General features: G+C 35.0%; 1 protein-coding gene across 2 annotated transcripts in view; it reads right to left on the reverse strand.

Moving 5' to 3' along the window:
- Positions 1-9,152: 9,152 nt before the first annotated feature.
- The window catches only part of NUDCD1 (NudC domain containing 1), an 87,812-nt gene continuing 76,818 nt past the window's right edge, over positions 9,153-20,146 (reverse strand). For both annotated transcript variants that reach the window (XM_004282942.4, XM_033411254.2), the window contains 2 exons: positions 11,781-11,940; positions 9,153-9,772 (listed from right to left, as the gene is read on the reverse strand). In XM_004282942.4, coding sequence (XP_004282990.1) covers positions 9,480-9,772; positions 11,781-11,940 — 453 coding nt within the window. In that variant the 3' untranslated portion in view covers positions 9,153-9,479. The remainder of the gene's footprint in view (positions 9,773-11,780; positions 11,941-20,146) is intronic.

Consider the following 20,146-nt stretch of genomic DNA (forward strand, 5'->3'; position numbering starts at 1 on the left):
ATGAGATTTCAGATGCTCCACATCCTTGCCAAAGCGTGGTATGGTCAGTCTTAAATTTGAGGCATTTCAATAGAAGTGTAGTGATATCTTGTGCCTTCATTTTGCAATTTCCTAATAACTAATAACGATGAGCATATTTCCATGGGCTTACTTACAGTTCATATATCTTCTTTAATGTGATGTCGGGTTTAATACCTTGGCCCATTTAAAAAAGTTTATTCATTTGATTATTTTCTTATGAGTTTTGAGGGTTCTTTATTCTGGATACTAGTCCTTTATTAGATATACGCGTGCAGAAGTTTCTCCCAGCCTGTGGCTTGTTTCTCATTTCCTTAAGACTGTCTTTCCAAGAACATAATTTCTTAATTTTGACAAAGTTCAATTTATCAGCTTTCTCTTCAATGGATCTCACATTTGTTGTTACATGCAAGAAATCTTTGCAAGGAGATCTTTGCAAAGATTTCCTTTTATGTTATCTTCTAGAAGTGTCACAGTTTCAGGCTTTACGTTTAGATCTATGACCCAGTTTGAGTTCCTTTGGGTATAAGGCTATTAGTTTCATATGGCTACTCTAATAAATTACCATGAAATCTGTGACTTAAAACAACAGAAATACATTATCTCATAGTTCTGAGGACAAAAATCTAAAATCAAGGTGTCAGTGGGGCCATCCTCTCTCTCCATGTTCTGGGAGAGATCCATTCCTTGCTTCTTCTCACTTCCGGTGGCTGTCAGCATATTGGGTTGTGGACCCATATCACTCCAGTCTCTGCCTCTGTCTTCACATGGCTTCTTCTGTGTGTTTATAATCTCTTTCTCACTTATAAAGATACTGTAATTGGATTTAGGGTCTACCTAGATAGTCCAGAATAATCTCTCAATGTAGCTAAAGATCCTTAACGTAATCACTTCTGCAAAGACCCTTTTTCTTTATAAGTTAACATTTACAGGTTATAGGGATTAGAACTTAGTATCTTTGGGTAACCATTATTCAGTCTACCCCAGAGGCAAAAATGGATACCCTTTCTCCACTGCATTGTCTTCACATTTTTGTCTAACTTAATTGACGGTGTATGTCCGTATATGTATCTGTATCTCGACTCTCTGTTCTGTTCTGTGGATCATCAATTTGTCTATCTTGATGCCAATACCACATTGTCCATTGACTTGATTACTGTAGCTTTACAATAAGCCTTAAAGTCAGGTGGTGTAAGACCTGTTTGTTGTTTTTGGTCCCTGCTAGGATTGACTGATCACATTGAATCTGTAGATTCTGTTGTTATTGGGTAATGTTTTCTGTAAATGTCAATCAGGTCAACTTCGTTGATAGTGTTATTTGAATTTTCTATATCCTTGCTGACTTTCTGTCTACTTATTTTATCAGTAATTGAAAGAAGGGTATTCAAATCTCCAGCTATAATTGTTGATTTGCCTGTTTATTGCTGCAGTTTTATCAGTCTTTTTGTATTTGAAACTTTATTTTAGGTGTATAAACATTTAGAATTATGTCCTCTTAAATGACTAATCCCTGTATTATCATGACATAATCTTCTTTATCCCTGGTAGTATTCTTTGGTCTGAAATTGACTTTGTGTGATATTAATATGGCCACTCCAACTAATTTTATACTGGTGGTTTCATATATATGACTATACTTACAATGTACGTATTATTACAGATGAATACTTTTAAATCAAAATATATATTAAATATATTAAAACTGATCCAATTGTACATGTTAAATGGGCAGTTTATTGTGTGCAAATTATACCTCAATAAAATTTATTTTAAACGTTGATACAGTGATATGTACATTTGAAATATTAATAATTATAGATTTTAGATCTAAATGGCCCAGTATATTTTTCTAAATTAAATTTTTTTCAATAATTTTGATTTTTTTTTTTGAGAATTGAGTACAGCACTTAACTATAATTGGCAGTCTTTTCAATGTATGCACACACCTCTTTATAGACTTTACACCATTGTGCTGCAAATACGGTACCAGCTGCCTAGATATTTAGGCCCTTGGATAGCCAAGGTCACTTCTGGCCAAGAGCAGCTTCATTTTTTTGCCCCACTCTGCCATATAATTTTCTGTGTGCCATGAAGTCGGGGTGGGGGAAGGTTAGAAATCTATGATATTGCTGGGAAATAGTATGGATATGTGTGGTGGATTTCAAAGATGGTTCCAGTTTTTCACCTCGTCCATTTTCATGTCTTTACCACATAACTTTGCAGAGTACTCCACTCTGACTCTGGGATAAACTCTGTGATTTGCTTTGGCCAATATGATATCAAAAAATGTGACACAAGCAGAAGCTTGAAAAATGCTTGTGCAGTTGCTCTTGCCTTCTCACATTCTGATACGTAGCCATAATACATGTTTGGGCTAGTCTGCTGGAGAAAGAGACAGGTGCAACAGAATCTTAGGATGGATGTGGCTAGCAATGGATCCATCATAAGTTGCTTCTCTTGAAACATGACTTGCCTGCTTTTAAACCCAAGATACTTGCTGAAAGGAAAGTGAAAGGGTGGCTCCTTTGATTTCCTTCCCACAACAGAAGCTTTGGAACCCAGGTGATATTCAATCTCAATTTTCTCATTTCCTTTGAGACACTAAGGGGTGTTTCCCTCTTATTTTCTAATAGATGCATTAAAGAGCAGAAAAACATGTTTTTATGAACCAAGACTTTTCGCAGGAATATCTATTTTCTTAGAAAACAGCACACAAATCTTGTTGTAAATTGCCAATATGTTACAATTTAACTCCATCTTTCTTCAGTGAGAAAAGGAAAAAAAATATTACTTACATATGAGTGTCAGGAAGTTTTCAGGCCCATTAAGAGGGATTTAACCTATTCTCCTAAAAAACACTAATACATAGAATTCTAATATAAAAACATACTGCCAAGTGTCCTTCACATATACCTATTTATACCCGCTCCCCCCGCAAGAGGGTAGGAGAGTTCCCATTTTCCTATATCCTGGCCAATATTTACTATTATAAAACTTAAGATTTTTTACCTATTTCTCTGATTACCTGGAAGACCAGGCATTTAAAAAAAAAACTGTATTGGGCCATCTTTATTTCTTTTCCTATTGACTTTTCTTTCTTTTGCATGCTTTTCTATCGTGTGATTTGTTTCCTTTTTTATTATTAATAGTTCTCTTTGATAGTAGTTCCCTCATATACTATGCACTGGCAAAGATCTCGCAGTCTGTTGCTTATCTTTTACCACTGTTAGTAGAGGAGGGCATAAAGAAATTTTACATTTTGTAATGATCAAATTCATTAATCTTTTCCTTAATTTATTTTTGCTTTCTGGGTCTTAAAGAAGCCTTCTCAACCTTGAGATTATAAACATTTCCTTCTAGTAAGTAAATAGAAATTAAATGTGTATTTGTTTACTCATTCAATGATACCACCTCATGTAATTCTGCTTCATAATATATCTTGGTATCTAGTTGGCTTGGCCGTTTTTGCCTATTTTTCTTTCATACTAATTTTAGAAGGGCTTACTTCTCACTTGTTTATTACTCCAACATCCCAACATTAGGCCTAATTTTTACTAGCTCAACTACTATCACTTGTTCAGTAAGACACACTTAGTACTAAGCAATTAAAATATTCTTCATTATCAATGACTAGTACAATACCAATTTTATTTATTATTTGCCACACATAAACTTACCATTGTTCTTATCTCTATAGATAATCACAAATGTTAGAAATACCTGTGCAATGATAATTTAACCTGTAATTTCCATTCTATGTAGAAATGTGATAGTTGTATATTATTTCAAAGCATTATTTAATATTGTTAACCATTCTTAATATTTTTTTAAAAAATCAGTTATTTAACACATATATTAAATACTTATTACACATTAAGACCTGTATCAGGCCCTGGATATAAAATGGTGAAAAGGGCTCCCTTAACCAACACTTGAAATTTTAGGGGTTATCCGGAAGAACAAGGCAGAACTAGATAGCAGCCTGTGAAGAAAGGTGGGAATATGACCATGAGGAGGTGGGCAGGCGGGAACTAGACCCAAATGCTGCCAGTCCACAGGTAGCTCCCTAAGCACTTTAACTTCCTTTACTTCACACCACCAAGTGCAGTTCTTACGTGTGCTACAGTGCATTGCTGACCTGTCTTCCTAGTGGGCTGGGGCCAGGAAGAAATGGGATCTCTGGATCCCATTTGGAAAAGACCCCTTGGAGAGCCCTGCCCCAGCAGCCATTATCCCTGCCTGCCCTAGGATCATCCCTCAGGCCCTTTTTGTTTTTTTCCCTTAATGTGGCAACTGAATTGTGACTCAATTAAATATTCTGCAGATTGTTTTCATAATTATGTTTCACGCTCATTTTTTAAATTGACATACACTATATTAGTTTCAGGTGTACAACATAATGATTTGATATTTATATATATTGCAAAATGATCACCATAGTAAGGATAGTTAACATGTTACTATACATAGTTACAATTTGTTTTTCTTATAATGAGAACTTTTAAGTTCTACTCTTAGCAGATTTCAAATAAGCAGTGTGGTATTAACTATAGTTGCCATGCTGTACATTACATCCCCATGACTTACGTATTTTATAAATGGAAGTTTGTACATTTTGACTCCCTTCACCCATTCAAATCCCCCATCCCACCCCCACCGCTGGTAACCACCATTCCGTTCTCTTTATCTATGAGTTCGGTTTTGGTTTGTGTGTGTTTTTAAGATTCCACATAAAAGTGAGATCATTTGTCTTTCTCTGACTTACATTGCTTAGCATGATGCCCTCAAAATCCATACATGTTTTCATAAATGGCAAGATTTCCTTTTTATTGCTGAATTATATATATATGCCATTATTCACCCATCAGTGAGCACTTAGGTTGTTTTTATATCTTGGCTGTTGTTAACATGGGGGCACATATACCTTTTTGAGTGTTTTTGTTTCCTTCAGATAAATACCCACAAGTAGAACTGATGGATCATATGGTAGTTCTACTTTTAATTGAGGAGCCTCCATACTGTTTTTCATAGTGGCTGCACCAATTTACATTTCCACCAACAGTGCACAAGGGTTCCCTTTTCTCTGCCTCCTTACCAACACTTGTTATTTCCTGTCTTTTTGATAATAGCCATCCTGATAGGTGCGAGGTGATATCTCATTGTGGTCTTGATTTGCATTTGCCTGTTGATTAGTGATGTTGCACTACTTTTCATGTATCTGTTGACCATCTCTGTGTCTTCTTTTGAAAAATATTCAGATCTTCTCATTTTTTAATTGGATTTTTTTTTTACGTTTGAGTTGTGTAAGTTATTTATTTGGGATATTAACCCTTTATCAGATATGATTTGCAGATATTCTCTCCCATTCAGTAGGTTGCCTTTTCATTGTGTTGATGGTATCTTTTGCTGTGCAGCTTTTTAGTTTTATGCAATCCCACTTGTTTATTTTTGCTTTTGTTGCCTTTGCTTTTGGTGTCAGATTCAAAAAAAAAAAAAAAAAAAGAAAAATCATTGTTAAGACTGATGTCAAGGAGCTTACTTGACTATGTTTTCTTCTGGGAGTTTTATGGTTTCAGGTCTTACATTCAAGACTTTAATCCATTTTGAGTTACTGTGTATAGTGTAAGACAGTGGTCTATTTTCATTCGTTTGTGTGTGGATGTCCAGTTTTGCCAAACCATTTATTGAAGAAATTTTCCTTTCCCCTTGGTATATTATTGACTCTTGTCATAAATTAATTGACCATATATATGGGTGGGTTTATTTCTGGGCTATTTTGTTTCAATGATCTTTGTGTCTGTTTTTATGCCAATACCATACTGTTTTGATTACCATAGCTCTGTAATACAGTTTGAAATCAGGGAGCATGATGCCTCCACCATTGTTTTTCTTAAGAGACTGCTTTGGATTTTTGTAGTCTTTTGTGGTTGCATATAAATTTCAGGTTTGTTCTATTTTTGTGAAAAATCCCATTAGAATTTTAACAGGGATTGCATTAGAGCTGTAGATAGCTTTGAGTAACATTTGCTCCCAATCCGTGAGCATGGGATGCCTTCGCATTTATTTTGTCTTTTTCAGTTTCTTTCACCTCCTTGACTAAATTTATTTGTAAGTATTTTGTTCTTTTTTAATGCAATTGTAAATGGGATTGCTTTATTTCTCTGATGGTTTGTTCTTAGTGTATAGGAACTCAACAGATTTTTGTATATTGATTTTTTTATCTGCAACTTTACCTAATTCATTGGATCTAAGAGTTTTTGGTGGAGTCTTTAGTGTTTAATATATATAGTCATGTCATCTGTGAATAGTGAGTTTTACTTCTTCCTTTCCAACTTGGACACCTTTTGTTTCATCTAACTGCTATGGCTGGGACTTCCAATATTATGTTGAATAAAAGTGCCGAGAGTGGGCATCCTTGTCTTGTTCCTGACCTTAGAGGGAAAGATTTCACTTTTCATCATTGAGTATAATGTTAGCTGTAGGCTTGTCACATACGGCCTTTATTATGTTGCAGTATGTTCCCTCTATACTCACTTTGTTGAGACTTTTTATCATAAATGGATGTTGAAATTTGTCAAATGCTTTTTCTGTATCTAAATTAATGTGATGTATCACGTTGATTGATTAGCAAATATTGAATCATCCTTACATCCCTATAATAAATCCCACTTGATCATGGTGTGTAATCCTTTTGATATATTGTGAATTTGGTTTGCTAATGTTTTATTGAGAATTTTAATATCTATGTTCATCAGGGATATTGGCCTGTAAGTTTCTTTACTTGTGGCATTCCTGGTATAGTTTTGGTATCAGGGTAATGCTGGCCACCTCAAATGAGTTTGGATGGGTTCCCTCTTCTGTATTTTTGGAAGAGTTTGGGAAGAATTGGTATTAATTCTTTAAATGTTTGGTAGAATTCACCAGTGAAGCCATCTGGTCCTGGTTTTTTGTTTGTTGGGAGGTTTTTTATTACTCCTTACTAGTAATCAGTCTGTTAAGATTTTCTATTTCTGCATGATTCAGTCTTGATAGGTTATACGTTTCTAGGAATTTATCCATTTTCTGTGTTACAAAGTTGTTAGCATATAATTGTTCATAATAGTCCCTTATGATGCTTTTCTTTGGTTAATTTTTTGAACTTTATTATCCTCTTCCTGACCCTTCCCACTGGCAACTCTTTTGTTTGTTCTCATATGGGTTCCAGACCTGGTTAAATGTCTTTCTAATAGAGCAACTCCACCTACCCCCCACCTACTTCTTTACTCAAAGAGAAAATTCACCTGGAAATCACTAGAATATTTGTCTTTAACTTAACACTGTATTATCATTAGCCCTGAAAATATGTTATGGTACATAGCTGATGCTTACTAAACGTTGATATAATGAATTGTTAAATGACTCCATATGAAAAACACAAAATACTATTTATTACTATCATAGATATTTTATAAATTCCCATTTATAATTTATGGTAAAAAAAATCAACAAAACACAAGGTACTACGTTCATAGCACTTGTTGTATATATCTCTTTAGAACATTATTCAAACTGAGTTAAATATTTGTGGAATCCTTGAAACATTTCAAGAAAACATTACTTGGAATCACTGCTATAGACCTGTTACTCTCTTAACATAGATCAATATGCAAAAATATTTAGGACTAGTTATCCTGATAGGTTTCAATTCAACATTAATCATGTTAAAAATCACATATACAAAGGAAAGAAATTACCATATGTAAGTTTGCATATATATATTGTCATATGGTTAATTAAGCACCACATTAATCTGTATTTTTCTTAAATTCCCTAACAAAGGCTTTTAATAGTTCACTGTCAAAATAGTCTTGTTTCATTAAATTTTACAATGACACTAAAAAGTTCTGCAAATATCACTGTTTTGTTTTTTGGTTCAGCCATACTTTTTTTTTTTTTTTCTTTCCTGTGTTCATGATCTCTTGATGCTTGATAGCTCTCTAGTCCTCTTTCCTAGTACTAACAGAGTACCATTAGGACTCCACTGTCACTACCAGTTCTCAGGACTTTTCCCAACTTTTTATCTAGCATCCCAATACTTCTCTCCAGGAAACCGCTTTCTGACATAGTGTTTAGAACATGCATGTAATCCCCATCTTTTTCCTCCTTTTCTGTCTCTCAAACTTATTTTTCCTTCTTTCACTAAAATTTAATTCAGCCAAACACTTGTCTAGATAGGCAAGAGATATGTTAGGAACAAATGTTTCCTATCTTGTACTCTTTTCTTCATTTTCTGCCTCTTATATTAAAGTCTCAATTCCCCTATTATAATATAAAATTTAACTTGAAGTATATATAAGAAGTATACAAAAATGGTATAAAAGTAAACAATTTTCCAGGTAAATGCACACCAAAAGAAATCCAAGGAAATAATATAAGAAGCTAAAATTCATGGCAAAACATATTTAATGTATAAACAAACAGGATTACTTTTTTCTTAACTGTAGAAATGTAAGGAGAACTACCAGGATGAATTATAATTTGTATGGTAGACTGCTACATAAATGGCTCCCAGTGAATCATACCACCTGCTATCTGTATCCTTGTGTATTCCACTCTCACACTGACTCTAGACTTGCTTTGTTCAATGGAAGATGAGCAAATATGATGCAAGTGAAGGCTTGATAAACTCTTGTACATTAGGGCTTGCCCTCTTGTAATGTTTTTTTCTGTCATGGGAAGAAACACGGTCTAGCTTACTGGAGGAGAAAAGGCCATGCAGACCAGAGACAGTCAAGTCAATGAACCATGAAAAATTATAAAACATCCTGTTTTAAACCACTGAGTTTTGGAGTGGTTTGTTATATGGCAGTGGATAAGAGCTACACTTCGTAAAACCTTATCATCTCTCTTTATTTATGTCTGTGGAAGACCAAATGGATAAAAGTTAAATAAAATAAAGTTATATTTAATATGAAAAAACACTTAAGGTCTCTCAGCAAACTTTAACAGTACTAGACCTGCTGTACCTGTTATATTTCTCCCTCTACCCCAGCTATTCAGTCCATTTAAAAAGTATTTACAAGAATCAACACTTTAACTATTATCCTATACATTCTATAGGTAAAGAAGTAGAAACTGTATCAGTGAACAAAGAATACATGATAAATATTTTTATTTAAACATGAATTGTACATCTTTCATATAAAAGATGAGATTCTAGCCTGTTTTTAAAAAATTAATTATACTTGCTAATACTATCTTTACATTTTTTACAGAAGCTAATTTTCTCTAAATTTGCAGCTTCATTCCATAGCTTTTATAGACTCATAATCTCGAATATATTTCCAATATCCTTTAAAAAATAAATTCATACAAGATAATTTTAACACAATAAAAACTTAACAGATTACAGCACAACTGCCCAGCCTTCCAGCTACCACTGAATACTTTTCCAGTACAGAGAAGCCAACATGTTGGAGTAATTAATTCTCTGTATTTACCTTTATTAAAAAGAGGTTTTTGGTAGTGAGAACAAATAATCTCTCATTTGTTGCTTGAAAGCCTAAAATAGGATCACTGGTTTCTAGGCTTGCTACTTGCTGCTTAGCAACCTGCCCTACTTGCCTGCCTTCCTTCCTATTGTAAAGTACAGTGGACATGGGAGTGGGCTGACGATAGATGAAAACTCGTCGAAGGCACTCGCAAAGGGCTGCGTAAGAGTAATTTGGAGCACAGGCAAAAAATTTTTTGTCTCTCTTTGATGCTTGGACGTAGCCTGCCAAGAAATATGAGACACACAAAAAAGAAAAACTATATATTAAACAGAAGGGGAAAAACAGTGATTTAACATTTAATAGTTCATAAATCTTATAAATCGAAAGGATTAAATAAAAATATATATCATAGATACTCAACAGTGGTTAAATTCTGAACCATTAATGACTAGCCACAATCAGTCTCTCCCAAATGGTGCAAAATTAAAGCATTAATTCCTAAGGAACAAAATAGTGTTTCATCCCTTCAAAAAAAAAGCACAATATAGTTCCTATATAATTTCCATGAATAATTAAAACATTAAAAATCTAACACACTAAAAGCATGCCAAAATATCTTTAAATAATAGAGTACATCAATCAGAGATGTGGCATTACAGCATCTTTTCTTCTTATCAAATAAATGGGAAAATGTTTATAGGATGTATTATAAAGTTATTTTAGGAGTGTGTTATAATGCAGACCCCATCCCCAAAGGTACTAATATGCACAATGCATTCCCATTATTTCTGTAATGTTAGTGGTATTTTTATACACAAATACCAACACTGTAACAGGATTTGTACTTCACCTCTCAGAAGAAGCAGAGCCTTGAGACGACTACAAATTCAAAGAAAATTCAAGTATCTATTTTAAAAAATTCCATTGGGATATCCCTTGAAAACTAATTAAACTTTGAAATAATCTTTTTAAAAATTATCTTTATAGTCTAAAAGAGCATTTATGTTCTGAAATAAAAATTAGAATTTTCAGATTGGGACATGATTACTGAACATTATAACATGTGAGAGAGGAAATATAACACTAATGTAAATTGAGACCTCATCAAACAATGAATGAGCAAAGGAACCACTGAGCACAGGCAGATCAATGCTGGTTTTTTAATATTAAGCAGGGCTTGAGGAGGAAAAATTAGAAAGGACATTAGAAAGGACACAGACACCTATTTGAGAGCCTAGATTTAGCTCTCCAGGCTAATCTTGACGAAATAATGTATATAACATCTCAAGACTACACATCTAATGTAATGTTGATTTAACTTAAACTCAAGCATAATAGAATTCCATTATACTAGGGGATTTAGGGATACAAAAGGAATATCTGAAAATTAAGATAAAGCTTTCCCTCTTACTGAAAAAAATAGGAGAATAAAAAAGCAGGAATTTTAGTAGAACTAGAAATTATGTGGTTCAGGTCATAAAAATCCATTTGGAGTCTGAATTAACCAGTTTAACAGCCCATATTATTAACTATAAGGGATAATTGAAAAAAATCTCCTCTACAATTAGGGTTGTACATATACAGCAATCACAATGCATAATTTTACTTCCTGCTGGCAGTTTAAAATAACCTTTCAATAAAGCAATAGCTGTGGTCAATTCATATAAAAAATTTCTCCCACACAATACTAATGTATTTTATCATTAAATCAATTATTGCATAAGTCTACAATTATGTAGCTCAAAATGTTTCAAGCTCTAGTTTTAAAACCAGTATTTTCCCTTTTATCCTACAGAATAAATTTCATTTCTGCTTATCATCATCTTCCCTAAGTGTTTTCATTATAATGGCTGTTTTTCACATAAGTTCCATGAAAGATGTCTCATAATGTGCTTTACCTTAGAGCAATTCCATGATTACCGAAGACTACTCTGAAGAAACCTGAATACAAGTTCCATGTAGGATACTGTCAAGCCCCTTGTTCATATTCTGATATTGTATAGCTTAGTTGGAATAAGCAAATAACTGATTAGAATGATTCATGCAGTTAGATAACCACTTTGATTTCTATTCTGTGCTGATCTTCTGCACAAGCATAAAAACAAATTAGTCCTACTGTTCCAAAAGTACTAACATTCATCAACTATGTGCAAGCAACCAAATTATAGCACAAATCAATCCAAGCATACTTAGGACAGCTCAAATTTAAACAAACCCAAAAACTTAAAAAAAAAAGAATTGACTAATTTTCAATATAAAGGAAAAAGTTGTCAAAGAGCTTGCTTATACCTAAAGCATTGAAAGTTGCGATATGCTCCCACATATCGTCTTGGTTGCCAGAGTGTGGCTGCCAGAGAAGGGCATCAACATCATGGCGCAGACAGAAGCAGGGCATTTCTTTAGGATCCACTATGACAGAGAAAAGGTACTGGTTGCTTCCAAGATTCACCTAAAATAAAAAGTGACAAAAAATCATTTACTCAACAACAAATTAATAATAATACGGATGACAGCTGACACACAGAACTACATGTCAACAACTGTTCTAAACTTTTTACACACCTAAAACTGATTAATAAATCTTCATAATGCTCCTGGGAGAAATGTGCTATTGTTAGGTCTATCTTAAAGCTGAGGAAAGTGATGCACGAAGGATTTAAGTAACTTGCCCATGCTCAGCCTGGTAAAGGATTTAAGTAACTTGCCCATGGTCAGCCTGGTAATAAGTTGTGCCGCTGAGATTTGAATCTGGAGTCTATGTTCTTAACCACTACCCTATAGTATTTGTCAACTGTTAGTAACTCGTTTACAACATGCTATAAAGCACCAATTTTATAGGCAGAATATTTTTTAAACCACAGAATACAAATATGAAGTTTACAAATGCTAACTTGTAATAATAACTACCAAGAATAACGATAGCTACTATGATTTATGAGCACAATCTATGTGCCAGACACGTTATAAATATTAACATCAATAACCCACAAGGCTGTTATTATCTTCATAGATGGAAGAATATACTTGAGAGAGCCTGAGTAACTTATTCTAGGATACACAGAAAAATCACAATGCTAGGATTCAAACGCAGATCTGTTTACAAATTATTGACTTTGTATTGTCTATTTACAACAAAGTGTCAAGAATGTTCATTATGTTAATAATTTTATTGCAATATTGATGGCTAAAGGAACTCGTTTTACTACAGACGCATTAGGTTGAGGCTCATAACTGGATTCCATCTATAGGAATACTTTTTTTTTTAATGGAAAGAGGTTGCAGTGACATTCTTCATTACAAATGCTGTTTATCAGAGTTAAAAATGCCTAAATACCAACAAAAATCATATCAAATATAGAAAACATAAAATATGCATAGCACTTAATAAACAATGAATTGCTTCCATGAGTTTTAGAGCAAACTGGAGAATAAAATGTTGAGTTGAAACTAAAGGTGGAGACCTGACCTGTGTTCAATAGGGAAAGCTGTGAAGTGGCTCTCCCACACAGGCTACTGGTCACAGGAGCATCCAGAGACAGAGCAACCTAGTTTGTGTTGCTGCAGCAATGCCAAGGGATAGGGCTTTTGGGTGGGGCCGGTACTTGTTCTCTGCAGAAGGGGAACAGGCTGGCACACAGTGTTCACAGACTATTTCTTCTCTCCCTTTGCTCCTGATAAACACTGGCTAAGTGAGGTTTATTTTCAAAATCACTGCCAACTGACTGGCCTTTTATATTACATTTTACAGTAAGTTTTATTGTCAAATTCAGTTTTTCTGTAGTTTCAACTGTGTTCTCATTACTTTCAGTTTTATACTTTCCATTAATGCATGTTTCAGCAAATAGTTTGTGGATCTGCCCCTCAGAAAGTGAACACATTATTCCTCAAATAAGATTTGGATGTTTTAAATATACTCAAAACTAATTATCTGTAAGTTTTACAAACAAATTATAATAAACTAGTCTGATGGAACTAACTGCAAATATAATTTACTGTGAGATAAAACACTCCCTTTACATGAGATAATTTTTTCTTTATGTAGTAAGAGACTGTGTGATATTCATTTAATAAATTCTAGCCTTCCTATTCTTCATTTTAAAATCAAGTATTCCATACAGATAAATAAAAAAGATTACACCACTTAAGATGTATGATACTTATTAGGTTGGTCAGCAGCCATGTTAGGAAAACTTACAATTCCATTCAAAGGTTGCAAGCTAAGAGTAGACAAAGGAACTGCAGATAAACACTGCTTTTAAGATAGCACCTAAAAATGGTTTCATCTTTCTCATGGTAGTTACTGAAACCTCTTGATAATTCTTTATACCTTTTACTACTTTTTCTTGCCTCACTGCACTAGCTAGGAGCTCCAGCATGATGCTGACTAGGAGTAATGAGGGCAAACACCCTTGCCTATCTTTTGCACAGGCTCTGGATGCGCAGGCTCAGCGGCCACGGCGCACGGGCCCAGCCGCTCCGTGGCATGGGGATCCTCCCAGACCGGGGCACAAACCCGTGTCCCCTGCCATTGGCACGCGGACTCCCAACCACTGCGCCACCAGGGAAGCCCGCCTGTTACCAATCTTAGGGGAAAGCATTCTAGTATTTTTACCATGAAATACGATGTTAACACTAGGTTTTTCAAGGAGGCATTTACCTTCAACTCCTAGTTTGCTAAGCACTTTTATCATAAACAGATACTAAGTTTTGTCAGTTCTTTTTCTGCATCTACTAGAATGGTCAAATATTTTTCTTCTTTAGTCTGATGATACACTGAATTATGTTGACTGATACTTGAATGTTGATGAATCAGCCTTGAATTCCCTGGATTTCATTTACTAATATTTTACTGAGGACTTTTGATCTATATTCATGAGGGATACTGGTGTGGTTTTTAATTTTCTTCCTGTTTTCCTTTCTGTCATGTCTTTGCTATCAGGGTAATGCTGGCCTTATAAAACAAGGTGGGAGGTGTTCCTTCCTCTTCTATTTTCTGGAAGTATAGAATTGGTATTGTTTGTTCATTTGGTAGAGCACACCAGTGAAGCATCCTAGGTCTGGAGATTTGTCAGAAGGTTCTTAACAATAAATTCAGTCTCTTTAACAGATATAAGACTATTAAGGTTATCTGTTTCTTTTTCAGTGAACTGTGGTAATGCTTGTCTTTCAAGGAATTAGCTTCACTTAAATTGTCAAATATATGAAAATAGAGTTGTTTATAACATCCCATTATTACACTTTACTGTCTTTTGGACTTGTCCTGACATGTCCATTTTTATTTCTGATATGGTAATTTGTGTTGTCTTTTTCCTTGGTTACTCTGGCTAGAGACTTACCAATTTTGATCTTTTCATTGGTTTTATTATTTTCAGTTTCACTCATTTCTGCTCTTTGTAAGTTTCCTTCCTCCTACTTGCTTTAGACTTGGTTTGCTCTTCTTTTCCTGGTTTAAGATGGAAGCTTAAATTATAAAATTGAGACACTTTTTCTATTGTAATATAACATGTAATGCCATAAATTTCCTTCTAAGCACTGCTTTAGCTGCATCCCATATGTGCTGTTTCATTTTTGTTCGATTCAAAATATTTCCTACTTCCTTTGTGAGTTCCACTATGAGTCGTAGGTTATTCAGAAATGTATTTAATTTCCAAATACTTGTGGATTTTCCAGATTTTTCTATTATTAATTTCTAATTTAATTCTGTTATGGCCAGAGAACATTCTGTTCATGATTCTTATTCTTTTAAATTTATTGACATTTATTTTATGGCCCAGAATATGGTCTATTTTGGCAAATGTTCCATGTCCCTTCTGGGATTCCAACTAGATGTATAGTCCCTCTTAGGTTAGTAAAAATTAGCAGAACTGAAATCAGTCTTCAAGGTTACTGATTTTTTTTTCCCCTCAGATGTATTGAGTATACTGATGAGTTTGTTGAAGGCATTTTTCTCTTGTTGCTGTGGGTTTTTTTTTTTAAACTTCCAGCATTTTTAATCGACTCTTTTACAGTTTCTCTCTGCTAAAATTCTGTATTAATTTATTCACCTTTTCTACTAGAGGCTTTAACATATTAACCACAGTTATTTTAAATCCTTTGTCTGGTAGTTCCAAAATAGGGGTCATCTCTGAGCCTGGTTTGTTTCCCCTTGTTTCTTGACAGCAGGATATTTTTTACTTCTTTTTGTGTGTTTTACTTCTTTTTGTGTGTCTTGTAACCTTTGACTGAATACTGGATGTAAAAAACTGTAGAGACTGAGGTAAGCAGTATTTATGCCTGGTAATGGACACATTTCTTCTGCTAGGCCATTCGTGTAGGTGGTCATGACAGAGGGAGGTTGAGAAAGGGCTAAGAAAGGGCTGATCTGAGCTTGAATTCTCTTGTTGCTATGGTTACCTTCAGTGCATCACCAACTTCAAATTCCTTCAGTGTTACTTTGCACTCTGGTGGGGATTGAGATGCTGGAGGATTTTCCCCAACTGCACTGTTCCACCCCTAACTTCAGGCCTTCACCATGCATCCGCATTTCAGAGTCTCTCTATGCTCTTACTCCTTCCCTAGTGGTAGATTATTATTGCCTGTTACTTGGTGCTTCTCAGCCTTGATGATGGTGGATGGAAGGATATAGGCAGAGGGTTCTCTTGTTCAGCTTCAGTATTGGGCCTTGTGTCCTTGGGTTTGGGCCTTTTTAGTGATACTGCCTCATCTCCAGTGGTAGGAGAATTCTGATAATCTACCCTTGATTTCCTGCCCCTGCCCCAGGCATAGCGGTGGTGTTTTAAAGTTATTTTTATTTTCCCCCGGCTGCCGTGGGTCTTCTTCTGAGCCCTTAGGATAAGATCTGATGCTCTTCCCTCAGCAGCTTAAGGCTTTTGCTACTTAAGGAAAATAAACCAGGCAGGACTTCTTTCTTCTTTCACGGCAGAAGATACTTCCCTCCTCCAATGCTGCATCACCAGGGTGGCTTTCCCCCTGTCCGTCTCCTCCCCTGCTCCCCGTCTTCCGCATCAGGCCCTGGTCAAGGTCCATAAAGAGGATCTGTAAATCCCATGGGTTCTATACTTTCTTGTTAGCCCCCACTAGGCTTTTAGCAGTTTGTTGGATTTTCCTTACCCACTTATATGGCAATCCTTTCTTCTTCCTATGTTCAGATGAACCAGCTCTCCTATCCAGTCTCTCCTTGGTGGTACCTGTTTTTCCCTTGGATTTCAAGCTAGTTGATGGCACTGTAACCTCAGATCGCTGAAAATTTTTTTTAAGTAATGATTCTACAGATTATCCAGGCTTCTCTTGTTGTTACACTGGGAGTGACACTCTTTCCAGCTTTCCAGACCCTAGACTGAACTGGAAGTCCCCAGCTCACTGTTTACAAACTTGCCTAAAAAGCAAGCCACTTATAATGAGCAGACTGGTGATAGTTCAGTATCCACAAGAGCTTCCATATACCCAAGTAGGCAAACTGTAGGATCCCACGCCCTGGCTTCTACCAGAGTAGATAACTAACTTAAAGGCAAACATCTTTTATCCATTGATTTATGAAATGGTTAGACTGAAGTGTTTTCTTGAACAGGTGCTTCCCATAGGGGATGGTGGCTGGCCAAAAACAGTAAATCCTCTTCTTAAATGCCAAAAATGAACAATAAACACAAACATACAGCCAATAAGAAAGAGAGGCAAAAGACATACCCAGAGAGACTACAGGAAGCAGAAATCATGAGGTAGGAAGTGAATCACAGAGGTATGAGCAGCAGAAGCAAGTAAAGAAGGTGGTGATGTGATGATAATGGCACAGCACGACAGTAGACAGCAAGGGACACTTGACTGATTCTCAGGAGACAAGGAGATTACCTTGTCATCAGAACTATGTGCTATTTTCTAAACAGTGTTTCCCTTCTCTTTTAGGTCGAACTTGCAAATGCATTTGTTTACAGAATGACCTTCTATTTCTCTATGAGATCTAAAGAGATTGTTTCCACTATTCCTTATAGTCTCCACATATGTTCACACTAAATATCTGTGACTTGAGGTAATGAGAGGTCTTCTCTGCTCTTTGCAACCTTTGAAAGTCCAGATGAAAGGATTTTGTCCAAAAAAGAAAATCAGAATTAAGGTTACAAACTGAAGCAAACTAGTTTTGCTAATAAGTTAATTAAGTGAATGAAAATAAAGTGCAAAAATTAAAAAGTACAATTCAAATTAAGTGCACTTTTTGTATGATGCTATAGAAACAAAAAAACTCAATATAAGGAAAAGAAAATGTTTGAAGAACAACAAAGACATATCATTAATTTGAAGCAGACGAAACAGGGAAATAAGATGTTATTCATTATCTGGCAATTACCTGCAAGAATCAACCTGTGAGAATCAAGAACAAGATGTTCAATTCAAAGTCTTAAAATAGAAAAATCTGCAACCTAGAATACTCTACCCAGCAACATTATCATTTAGAATAGGGGAGATAAAGAATTTCTCAGTCAAGCAAAAACCAAAAGACTAAAGCAATACTAAACCTATCCTAAAAGAAATAGTGAAAGGTCTTCTCTAAATAGAACGGAAGCAAGAAGATATAGGAAAGAGAAGCTCACAATTGGAAAGTAAATCACTTAAATAAACCCAGTATACAGATCAAAAAGAAAAAAAAAAGCTATTTGTGGAAGTGATGATAAACACAAGGGACAGCAAAAGGATAAACATAAAGATGTAAAAGAGGACATCAGAATCATAAAATGTGGAGGAGAGTAAGAAAATGTAGATTTTTTTTTTTTTAGAATGTGTTTGAGCCTATATGACTATCAGTCTAAAGCAAGCAGCTATTGGAAGGGGTTAACATACTTGAAAAAACACGGTAATCACAAATCAATAACAATAGATTCACAACAACCAAATAAAGGACACAAGCATAAAATAAAAGGAAATCATCAAACCACAAAAAGAACAACAAAAAGAAACAAAGTTTAAATGGCAATAAATACATAGTTATCAATAATTATCTGAAATGTCAATGGACTGAATGCTCCAATCAAAATACACTGTATGGCAGACTGGATAAATAAACAAGAGCCTTACATTGTGTTGCATACATAAGATCCACTTTAGGGCAAAGGACACACATAGATTGAAAGTGAGGGGATGGAAAAAGATATTTCATGCAAACGGAAATGACAGGAAAGCAGGGGTTGCAATGAGACAAAACAGACTTTAAAACAAAGGCCATAAAAACAAAGAAGGACACTATATAATGATAAAAGGATCAATACAAGAAGAGGACAGAGACCTACTAGAGCATGGACTATGTGGAGAGGGAGGGGTAGGCTGTGACGAGGTGAGAGTGTGGCATGGACATATATACACTGCCAAGCGTAAAGTGGATAGCTAGTAGGAAGCAGCCGCATAGCACAGGGAGATCAGCAAGGTGGTTTGTGACCACCTAGAGGGGTGGGATAGGGAGGGTGGGAGGGAGGGAGATGCAAGAGGGAAGAGAAATGGGAACGTGTATATGTATAACTGATTCACTTTGTTATAAAGCAGAAACTAACACACCATTGTAAAGCAATTATACTCCAATAAAGATGTTAAAAAAAAAAGAGGATTTTACACTCATTACACTCGTCAACATATATGCACCTAATATAGGAGCACCCAAGTACATAAAACAAAAAATAACAGACATAAAGGGAGAAACTGATGGGAATACAATGATAGTAGGAGACTTTAACACCCCACTCACATCAATGGACAGATATTCTAGACAGAAAATCAAGAAGGCAAAGATATCCTAAATGATACAACAGAACAGTTAGAGTTAATTGACATTTTCAGGACTACATCCAAAAAACACAGAATACACATTCTTTTCAAGTGGACATGGAACATTCTCTAAGATTGACCAAATAGGGCGCAAAACAAAATCTGGTATAAAAATTATTTCAAGCATCTTTGACAGTGGCATGAAACTAGAAATCAACCATGGAAAAAGAAATGAGAAAAAAAAGATTGCATGGAGACCAAACAACAAACTAAAAAAGCAACGGGTCAATGAGGAAATTAAAAAATATCTGGAGACAAATGACAATGAAAACACAACCATACAAAATCTATGGGATGCAGCAAAAGCAGTTCTTAGAGCAGTTCATAGCGATACAGGCCTTTCTCAAAATACAAGGAAAATCTCAAACCGAACCTACCACCTAAAAGAAAAAGAACAAACAAAACCTAAAGTCAGCAGAAGGAAAGAAATAATAAAGATCAGAGAGGAAATAAATAAGAGATTAAAAAACAATAGAAAAAAATCAATAAAACCAAGAGCTGCTTCTTTGAAAGGTAAACAAAATAAGAAATGAAAAAGGAGAAATCTCAACTGATGCTGCAGAAATACAAAAAAACCATAAAAGAATACTATGAACAATTATATGTCAACAAATTCAACAACCTAGAAGAAATGGACAACTTTCTAGAAACATACAGCCCACCAAAACTGAAGAGGAGGGAACACTCCCAAAGCCACCATCATTCTGATAGCAAAAGCAAAGACACCACCAAAAAAGAAAATTACAGGCCAATTTCTTTGATGAATATAGATGCAAAAATTCTCAAAAAAATACTAGCAAACCAAATCCAACAATACATAAAAAAGATCTTACACCATGACCAAGTGGGAT

Source organism: Orcinus orca, chromosome 17 (assembly GCF_937001465.1).
Source record: "Orcinus orca chromosome 17, mOrcOrc1.1, whole genome shotgun sequence".
NCBI classification, from domain to species: domain Eukaryota; kingdom Metazoa; phylum Chordata; class Mammalia; order Artiodactyla; family Delphinidae; genus Orcinus; species Orcinus orca.